Source organism: Oncorhynchus keta, chromosome 27 (genome assembly GCF_023373465.1).
Source record: "Oncorhynchus keta strain PuntledgeMale-10-30-2019 chromosome 27, Oket_V2, whole genome shotgun sequence".
Lineage (NCBI taxonomy): Eukaryota > Metazoa > Chordata > Actinopteri > Salmoniformes > Salmonidae > Oncorhynchus > Oncorhynchus keta.
Genome location: NC_068447.1, coordinates 28,545,896 through 28,557,146, shown reverse-complemented (window position 1 = coordinate 28,557,146; position 11,251 = coordinate 28,545,896). Strand labels below are relative to the sequence as shown.

Sequence of the window (11,251 nt, the reverse complement as noted above, 5' to 3'; positions counted from 1 at the left end):
AATAATGTGTTGTGTACTTTATTGGTGATGGGGCTATTTCCCAGAACATCAAACACAGTCTGGAGAAAGTTTACACCAATTACAGTATGTCACAGTGGCACTCCACTGCATTAACCTCATCCCCACAGAAATGGAGGAAGAGAGAGCGAGAGCGAACACTATGGAACACACATTCTTTACTATCTTATCCTGGAATATAGGTCTGCCTTTGGATTAAAGAGCAGGACCCCAGACTTCATCAAATAAATGAGCATCCTACAAGAAACATGGTATAGAGGAGATGGACCCGCTGGTTGCCCTCTAAGGTACAGTGTGCTGTTAGTCCCATCCACCAAACTACCAGGTGTGAAACAAGAAAAAAGACTCAGGGTGTAAGCTAATTTGGTATAGAGAACACCTAACCCACTCTATCAAATTAATCAGGAACATTTTACATTTGGTCAGAAATAAACAAGGAAATAATCTCAATAGAGAAAAATATCCTCCTGTATTATACCTAAGGTGCCTTCGGAAAGTATTCAGACCCCTTGACTTTATCCACATTTTGGTTAGGTTACAGCCTTATTCTAAAATTTATTCAATTGTTTCTGTTCCGGGCCTCCCGGGTGGCACAGTGGTCTAAGGCACTGCATCGCAGTGCTAGCTGTGCCACCAGAGACTCTGGGTTCGAGCCCAGGCTCTGTCACAGCTGGCCGCGACCTGGAAGGCCATGGGGCGACGCACAATTGGCCTAGCGTCGTCCGGGTTAGGGAGGGTTTGGCCGGTAGGGATATCCTTGTCTCATTGTGCTCTAGCGACCCTTGTGGTGGGCTGGGCGCAGTGCATGCTAACCAGGTCGCCAGGCGCACGGTGTTTCCTCCAACACATTGGTGCGGCTGGCATCCGGGTTGGATGCGCGCTGTGTTACGGTTAGGCTGCCAGCTCTAAGAAGAGTCTTGGTGGTTCCAAATGTCTTTAATTTAAGAATGATGGTGGCCACTTTGTCCTTGGCGACCTTCAATGCTGCATTTTTGGTACCCTTCCCCAGATCTGTGCCTCGGCACCATCCTGTCTCAGGTCGCCATGGACAATTCCGTCGACCTCATGGCTTGGTTTTTGCTCTGAGATGCACTGTCAACTGTGGGACCTTATATAGACAGGTGTGAGCCTTTCTAAATAATGCCCAATCAATTGAATTTACCACAGGTGGACTCCAATCAAGTTGTAGAAACATCTCAAGGATGATCATTGAAAACAGGATGCGCCGGAGCTCAATATCGAGCCTCATGGCAAAGGGTCTGAATACTTATGTAAATAAGGTATTCATGTTTTTTTATTTTTTTACAATAATTTACAAAAAATGTGCTTTGTCATTATGTGGTATTGTGTGTAGATTGATGATTAATTATTTATTTTGTTACAATAAGGCTGTAACGTAAAAACATTTGTATAAAGGGGTCTGAATACATTCCGAATCCACTGTATTTTCCCTTTCATACTTCTTTTAAAACTTTTGTGTGTAATGTTTCATGTTCCTTTTTGATTGTTTATTTCCCTTTGTTTATGGTCTATTTCACTTGCTTTGGCAAACATATGTTTCCCTTTGAATTGAGAGAGAGAGAGAGAGAGAGAGAGAGAGAGAGAGAGGAATGTGCACAGTCTGAGCTGCTCATGTCAAACTAGTAATACTGTATGAAGTGCTATCTGTGAATCATCTCTCCCATCAACTACCTCCCCAACTCCCACTATGGACTAAATTGTGAAAGCGAGAACAATCAGTGTAACTGTAATACTTTAGTACTGACTTTGGGTTCAATAGCTGAGGTAAGAATCAGAGGTGAGTGTCTGGAGACAAACTGCTGCAGCTGCAGTCTGTTTCTTTGGTTGAGTCGTTTGCAAATCTACATGAGATTTTCCTTTTGGCTGTTCAATGTAGAAAAAACATCGAAGGTCTCTGTTGGTCTAAGTTACCTGGACAGATGGCTTCTTCTCTGGCTTGTTGTTTGGCCGACCGCCTCTCTTCTTCAGAGAGTTCTGGAAATAGAGAGAAACACATACAATTCACAATAATTAGTATCAATCAATCAATGAAATTATATTTCCCTTTCAATAACAACATTTGTCACAAAGTGCTTTTACAGTAACCCGACCTAATGTTAGGCCCTAGACCCCCAAAGAGCTAGCACCAGCACATTGGCTAAGGTGTTATACAACATAATAATACCACCCTGAGTCTATAGACTTCTCCCCTGCCCCCACCCCCTCGGGCCTGCCCTTTCACCCAGTTTATCATCACCATGGAGAGGTTTATCCCCACAGTGACACCAATAGGGGTGTGGAGCTACAGTTGACTGCATTTCTACTATGCAAACAGAGAGTATAAGATAAAGAGGGGGAGATGAGGGAGAGGGTGGGAGGATAGGTAGAGAAAGGGGAAGGAGAGAGAGAGGAGTGTGAGAGAAAAGGGAAAGGATAGAGAGAGAACGAGAGAGAGGAGAGCGAAAGATGAAAGAGTTGAAGAGAAAGAGAGGGAGGGATAGAGGAGAGAGAGAACGGAAGAGAGGGAAGGATAGAGAGAAAGAAATGTGTGTAAACTGAGACGAGACAATAAAGAGAACATGAGCACCGTTGCTAATGACAGCCAGCTCCTCCCCCTGGTCACCTGGGCCCCAGTACACTGAGTTAGATCCTAATAGATCCTCATTCCTACCAGATTCCTGAGAGATCACACACACACACACAACACGCACTCTCACTAAGGCGTTTCCATGGAAACTGGCTACTTTCTCCGCACTGAGCTGACTGGTGGACACACACACACACACACACACACACACACACACACACACACACACACACACACACACACACACACACACACACACACACACACACACACACACACACACACACACACACACACACACACACACACACACACACACACACACACACACACACACACACACACACACTCCAGAACCAATTCCCCTAGTGGAAAAAGCCAGCTGGAGAGAAAGCAGGGTAACTAGACTGGATTTAAAGTGGTGCTGGTACAGCATAAAGAGCAGCATCCAATCCTATCTCAGACCCCATTTTGTGTTTGCTGACAATGTCACATAGTTTAGCTGAGAACCTTTTAATGGTGCTAAACTTCACTGTGGAATCAATGGTGCGGAGAGATAATGGAACTATTGATCTGGACACATATCGACCAACTTTGGGACACTTTTCCGTTTTGTTTCGACCATTGGTTTGGTCAGGCCAGCTGCAACAGTCTCGCTATGACAAGTGACAGGGATGTAGAGGTGTCACTGTGACAGGCAAGTCAACACTATTCTAACACAGAGCTAAACCACAATACCTATTCATCATCTATAAATCCCATTTATGATACATCTCGTAGATTTTTTTTCTGTCCCCTAAACCTATTTTGTTATCTGTATCAAATATCAATAACTTTAACACTTCCCCCTCGTCCTTCCCTCCTCCCCTCCCACACTAAAGCTCTCCCGGTGCATCCCAAATGGCACCCAATTCCCCATGTTGTGCCCTATGGGCCCTGGTCAAAAGTAGTGCAATTTATAGGGGACATGGTGGCATTTGGGACACTGCCCTGCTCTGCGATCTCACGTCCCGAAAAGAACCAGACAAAATTCCACCCACTCTGCCAAGTTGATGTAATCGGCCGGCTCTCTCTGCACAACAGCTACGTGTCGTCCAGAACACAAGGTCACTCACACAAACAATGCAGTAAAACACAGAGAATATTGGGACAACGTTAGGGAGATGAGCTTTCAAATGAGGTTTCTGTATGTAAAATGGTGCCACTCCAGGCCTGTCTCATGCCTTTACACACACATACACAGTGTACAGTTAAAGACACACACACACGCACAGAGATATACGCACGCACGCACACACACGATGTATGCATGCACACACACCCTACCGTTAGCAAAAGAAGTATTGAAAAGCATGTGCCTGTGCTATCTGATGCCATGGTCCTGTGGGTGTATGTCAACAGGTTGTAACTCTCGATGTGTGGGCTGGGTAACCTGAGGCCTGGAGGGGGTAGGTAGGTCAAATAATCCCTGGCTGGATGTCTCTCTCCTGGGAGAGGGAGGTAGAGATGTGTGGACCTGGCCATCATGCCTGACACACTTATGCCTACTACAGCTCTGCTAGGTTTGGCTAGGCTTGGCCCTATAGTGGAATTCAGCCATAAGTCATCTTGCCTCGACCTGACTGGACTTAGGAAATAATGCCTGGAGCACAGGAAATAACTGAGACGTTGTCATGCCTTTGTCATGGATGAGGAACCATGCCGGCATCTTTTCTTACACAACCTCACAGTCCACAGCTGGGAAAGATACACTTATGTAATGGGCTTAACAATGAATTTTAGGATAGGAATGGACATCATGTCAACATTCATGTGGGTTTTCTGGATATCTCATGGGTTATGGATCTGTGTGTGGGGAGCGGTTAACCTTTTACTGCACTGGGCTAAATCAGGGTCACACAGATTGTTAGTTGGTAGTCTTAAACAAATCTACTTTGAAACAAAAGTATACACCTCACACACATATTATGGGCTAAAAGAAAAAAAAAACATTTTCACATTTTAGTCATTTAGCAGGCGCTCTTATCTAGAGTGACTTACAGGAGCAATTACGGTTAAGTTCCATGCTCAAAGGCACATCGACTGATTTTTCACCTAGTTGGCTCAGGGATTGGAACCAGCTACCTTCACCGTCAACTCAACTAAGTGACAAGACACAGCAGCACAGTATTCCAATTTCTCCTTCCTTTGTTTCTGTGTCTGCCGTATCTAAACCGTTACAAGGTGTGAGACAAGGGAGTAGGAAAGGAGGGAGAAAAACCTTGGGAGAGAGGGGAGTGGGGAATTGGGAGGGAGGTAAGGAGGAGTGGGAGAGAGTGAGAGAGAGAGTGGGGGATAGCGTTATGCTGACTAGTTTAGAAAGGAGAGTAATAGTTTACCGAAGACCACGGCATGCCTAGATAGATGAGGGGTCATGACGCTGACGTGATCAGAGGAAAAATAGTCCCACGCGCCCACTGATGAATCCGTCAGGCACTAAAACAATGGATCGCTCCGCCAGCCTGAAGCACAATCACACAGGGGAACTACAACCATCACAAAATATGGTTTTATCATATCATATCATATTATGAAATTAGAAATATGAATATCCAATCAGTAGGGTTATTAAAAACCAGTCGATGACATTCTTGTTGTAAAAATGGTGCTATTGCAGTAGCAGACGAGGCAAGTTCTAAATTCAATCTGCATTCTAAATTCAATCTGCATTCTATCTGCATTGCAGAAGGAGAAGTGAGTAGAATAGTCTATTTGCATGACACTCCCCGGACTGCTGTATGCAGAGCTGCAGGTGTGATATGATGTGAGTAGAGTTGACAACAGCAGACAATACACTCCCCCACTCTGTTTGCTTTTGCTCTTATCCACAGAACAATCAATAGTGCTCGGTTCAACCCAAGTTTGAGATCCAGGGGGTGAGATATTTGTCTCCTTGTTACCAAACTCACTGCTCCATCGTGTGAAGACTGTCAGAAAGAAGGCTGTTGATTGGTCTGACCCTGTGTGTCCACTGGTCTAACTATGTTTCATCAATTTCAAGCAGAGCAGACAGAGTAATGTTTCAAATGTGTATGTGTGTGTGTGTGTTTCTGTCTGTTGGTGTGTCAGTCTGTGTGTGGTGAGTGAAGGGCAACAATGAGTTGAGGAGGGGGGGGGGGGCCTCTAGACGTCCTCTAAAGCATGTCAGCACAGCACAATCCAGGGGAACAGACATCATGAACACTAGCCACCAGTCCCCTATCTGTCTCAGTCCCTCCTCTCCTCTCTTCAGGCTCCTATTGTCCCTGTACTGCACTCACAATGGTCCCAATCCCCAACCCTGTATTCACCCAGTCCCAGGGATGAAATGTAAACCCTGACTCTAAGCAAGGAGCTCTGCAGGAGTAGAGAGAGAAATTGAGAGAGAGAAAGAGAGAGTGGGGGAGATTAAGTCAATCTGCATAGGAATGGAGAGTAAGAGTGAGAGATGGAAGGGGGAGGGAGACATAAGGATACATATTTAATTTCCTAAACTACAGCGAGCCTTCGTTACAGAGATTGGGGGGATGGATGTATCATCCATTATCCCACTGCCACAGACCATCATAAGTTCCCATGACAAATGCTTGTGCACTCCCTCGTTGAGTTTCTGACAGTGGTGGCCAACGAAACAAATTGGTGAAAGGGGGGGTGGGGTGGAAAGGAGGTAGCCTCGCAAAGGATGTGAATCAGCCTGGTATTTACAAGAGGAAAGGAAAGGGTTGAAAAAACATGGGAGGACAGGAAATGAAGACCCTTGAAATCCACCTTGACACGAGACAGCTTCGCTCTTCAAAAACCAATGGAAATAACGACAAACGGCCCTCTCTTTCAGTTCCTGACGCGTCTATACATACAATTGGAAATGTGATGATTTGCATACGGATTACTCAGAGATGTTAACATGAACACATGTTGTTGCACATACTATTTATTTTGCAATGTTGTATTAACCAAAACATACACAACAGGAACACACACAGGCCTGAGAGATACACTATATACTATTACACAGATTGAGAAAAATTTGTTCTGAATATCCAGAAAAGCCAAAGCATTTGAAGCAGTTTTTCACCTGCCCTTCAATTCATCCCCCCAACACCCGTGCCTCAATCCTTCATCCCTAATGCTCCCCGTGCCTCAACCCTTCATCCCCCAAGCTCCCCGTGCCTCAACCCTCCATCCCCAAGCTCCCTGTGCTTCAACCTTTCATCCCCCAAGCTCCCCGTGCCTCAACCTTTCATCCCCCAAGCTCCCCGTGCCTCAACCTTTTATCCCCCAAGCTCCCCGTGCTTCAACCTTTCATCCCCAAGCTCCCCGTGCCTCAACCTTTCATCCCCCAAGCTCCCCGTGCCTCAACCCTCCATCCTCAAGCTCCCCGTGCTTCAACCCTTCATCCCCCAGCTCCCCATGCCTCAAACCTTCATCTATTCAACACCTCTTACTCAACATTTCCATTGTCTGAGTAATACAACGCTGATTGGCCAAAACCTGAAAGCCTGGCCATCCCTGCTGCAGGCAGCTCTCCCACCCCCTCCTTCTCTTCCCTGTCCTCTCTCTCCCTTCTCCCTCACTTGAGGACACCTGAGCTGATAGCAACTGTTACCATGGCATCACAGAGAGAGCCCATATGTTAATGAGAAAACACACACACACAATCCCCAGCATTGAGACAACCCTCTGTCCAAGGGTATGTAACAGAGGGTGTCCCAAACACACACAGACCCTGTTACAACCCTAAAAATAGTCCCCCATCTTTGACAACAGAGCCCGATCGCCCCTCCGTATCCCTCCCCCACAGCACCCACGTAGAGCATCAGTGACACCTCCCAGAATATGCCTCTGTGATTGTGGTGACCGGGGTGACGGAGGGAGAGGAGCAGTGACTGGACTTATTTGTAATTTGAAACAGTGTTATAATTGTGCCCTGAATGGGGGAGTTCTTTCTGAGCTTGAGGGAACACAACATATTGACTGGCCCTATCCATTTAGATTACGAGTCGACTCCAGAGTTGACTTCGGAGAGTGGAGAGGACAGCAATAGAGGTCATTTCCAGGTCGTGATAGAATGATGTTGGACAGTGGAGGTGATGTATTTTGTTCTCTTGTTTTGACCCAGTCAAAGTAACAATTACGCTATAAAAAATAGCCCATTATAATCCATGCACATGGAATAAAGTTTGAATAAAAGTAAGGGATGAAATTAAGATGTTATCCCTCCATCCAACCACCCTTTAGATGAGTGTCATTGTTTAAACAGCCACACAAATACTAGGAAAAAACCTGCTGAACTCCTGACATTCACCCTTTCATCTCTCCCTTGAATGTGCTGAAAACAGCATCACTTCTCGGTTAAGTCCCAAATGGCACCCTATTCCCCATGGGCCCTGACCAAAAGAAGTGCACTATATAGGGAATATGGTGCCATTTGGGACAAACCCCTAGAATGAACTTGTCCTGCCTAGACTGCTCTCACTGCCATTTAACTACCAGCACTGGCCCAAATGTCAGGGATTTGATTGTTTGTCTACTGAAATTAAACATCACACAAATCTCTCCGAAATCTATTTTCATCAAACACCTTTCTGGAGACATGGCTTGTGTAACCCAGGCGATCTCCCCTTTCTGACAGGACATCAATGTGGGAATGTACGTACATACCCCAACCAGAAGCCATGGATTACAGGCAACATCCGCAATGAGCTAAAGGCTAGACCTGCCGCATTCAAGGAGCGGGACTCTAACCCGGAAGCTTATAAGAAGGGCTTGCAAACCATTAGACTACAAAGGGAAGCACAGCCGAGAGCTACCCAGTGACACGAGCCTACCACACAAGCTACTTCTATGCTCGCTTCAAGGCAAATAACACTGAAACATGCATGAGAGCACTAGCTGTTCCAGAAGACTGTGTGATCACGCTCTCCGCAGCCGATGTGAGTAAGACCTTTAAACAGGTCAACATTCACAAGATGGATTACCAGGACGTGTGCCGCGAGCATGCGCTGACCAACTGGCAAGTGTCTTCACTGACATTTTCAACCTCTCCCTGTCCGAGTCTGTAATACCAACATGTTTAAAGCAGACCACCATAGTGCCTGTGCCCAAAAACACTAAGGTAACCTGCCTAAATGACTACCGACCCGTAGCACTCATGTCTGTAGCCATGAAGTGATTTGAAAGGTTGGTCAGGGCTCACATCAACACCATTAACCCAGAAACCCTAGATCCACTCCAATTTGCATACCGCACAAACAGATAGACAGATGATGCAATCTCTATTGCACTCCCCACTGCCCTTTCACACCTGGACAAAAGGAACACCTATGTGAGAATGCTATTCATTGACTACAGCTCAGCGTTCAACACCACAGTGCCCTCAAAGCTCATCAATAAGCTAAGGAACCCTAGACTAAACACCTCCCTCTGCAACTGGATCCTGGACTTCCTGACAGGCCACCCCCAGGTGGTAAGGGTAGGTAAAAACACATTCGCCATTCTGATCCTCAACACAGGGGCCCCTCAGGGGTGCGTGCTCATTCCCCTCCTCTACTCCCTGTTCACTTACGACTGTACGGCCAGGCACGACTCCAACACCATCATTAAGTTTGCCGATGACACAACAGTTGTAGGCCTGATCACCGACAATGACGAGACAGCCTATAGGGAGTATGGTGTGGTGCCAGGACAACAACCTCTCCCTCAACGTGATCAAGACAAAGGAGATGATTGTGAACTACAGGAAAAAGAGGACCGAGCACGCCCCCCATTCTCAGTGACAGGGCTGCAGTGGAGCAAGTTGAGAGGTTCAGGTTCCTTGGTGTCCACGAACAAACTAGCATGGTCTAAGCACACCAGGACAGTCGTGTAGAGGGCACGACAAAACCTATTCCCCAGGAGACTGAAAAGATTTGGCATGGGTCCTCAGATCCTCAAAAGGTTCTACAGCTGCACCATCGAGAGCATCCTGACAGGTTACAAGCCTGGTATGGCAACTGCTCGGCCTCCACCCGCAAGGCACGACAGAGGGGAGTGCGAATGGCCCAGTACATCACTGGGGCCAAGCTTCCTGCCATCCAGGACCTCTATAAGAGGTGGTGTCAGAGGAAGGCCCTAAAAATTGTCAAAGACTCCAACCACCCTGGACTGTTCTCTCTTCTACCGCACGGCAAGCGGTACTGGAGCTCCAAGTCCAGGTCCAAGAGGCTTCTAAACAGCTTCTACCCCCAAGCCATAAGACTCATGACCATGTAATCAAGTGGCTACCCAGACTACTTGCATTGCCCACCGCTCCCCCTCTTTTACACCGCTGCTACTCTCTGTTGTTATCATCTATGCAGTCACTTTAATAACTCTAACTACATATACATATTACCACTACTAACCGTTGCCACCACACATTGACTCTGTACCAGTACCCCCTGGATATAGTCTCGATATTGTTATTTTACTGCTGCTCTTTAATTACTTGTTACTTTTATTTCTTATTCTTATCCATATTTTTTTAAAGCGGCATTGTTGGTTATTAACTTGTAAGTAAGCATTTCACTGTAAGATAACCTGTTGTGTTCGGCGCATGTGACTAATAAATGATTAGATTTAGATTTGAATAGGAAATTGATTAAACATAATTAACGCAATCATTTCCCTCAGGGCACAATTCTGGCAGAAGAGCGAGAGACATTGACAGAGACACACAGTAACAATATAACAGATATACACAGTAACAAAATAAAATAAAACAAAGCCATCTGCATGTGCTCCTACAAAGACACAACAGGCCCAGCTGCAGTAAACAAATGGTTAATTACACATAGGTGTGGGCCAGTCATACTTAACCACCACAACATCATTATGTTAACCAAAATGGCCGCCACGGAGACAATACAGACTCTGTCCTGCTGATGGAACTACGGGGAAACAGAAATCTGATACCCTTGTGAATATGCATGGGGAGCAAGAAAACAAGAAATATGTTTGTGAGGCCTGACATTACACAGTTATGACACATAATTCTGGCAGCAGAGAAGTCAAAAAGGAAAATGTCATCCATTCCTAGGCCACTCAGCTCAGAGAAGATTAGACGTTTTATTCAGAGAGACGGATACTGGGAGGTGTGGAGTCTCTCTCTCTCTCACTCTCTGAGAGATAATCAAATAAGGCCTAAGAGTCAAATCAGAACTGGGAGATCAGTTTGACCCAGTTAACAGCAGCATCTCCATCCCTCTCTCGCTCTCCCTTCTTTCCTCCCCACCTAGCACATCACCTGCTTTGTGATGCGTGTTTAACAGGGCTCTCCATCCAATGCCTGTCTGCATTTACTTTCTATTAAGACTGACTGAGGACTAGAGGCAGGAGGAGACAAGAAAGTATATATCCCAACTGTCGCATAACAAATACCGTCTTCCTCTCTTCTCTTCTCCTTTTCTCTCCTCTCTTCCTCTTTCATTTCTTCTCCTCTTCTCCATTCTCTTCAATGGAATTCAATCAAGGCGAACACCTTCACCTCTTTCTCCCCCTCTCGTTAGGAGAATCTGGAGCACCTGACGCTCATTAAGCCGTAAGTCAGCTGGTCGCTAACGGAGACAGCGCGACGGTCCCCTGCATTCCTCCCATAGCTCACCTCATATC

At 46.0% G+C, this 11,251-nt stretch overlaps 1 protein-coding gene across 6 annotated transcripts in view; it reads right to left on the bottom strand.

The window, feature by feature from the left end:
• LOC118359714 (protein SOGA1-like) overlaps positions 1 to 11,251 on the bottom strand; it is a 90,537-nt gene that overhangs the window by 42,380 nt on the left and 36,906 nt on the right. For all 6 annotated transcript variants that reach the window (XM_052482084.1, XM_052482083.1, XM_052482079.1 and 3 more), the window contains exon 4: positions 1,951 to 2,013. In XM_052482084.1, coding sequence (XP_052338044.1) covers positions 1,951 to 2,013 — 63 coding nt within the window. The remainder of the gene's footprint in view (positions 1 to 1,950; positions 2,014 to 11,251) is intronic.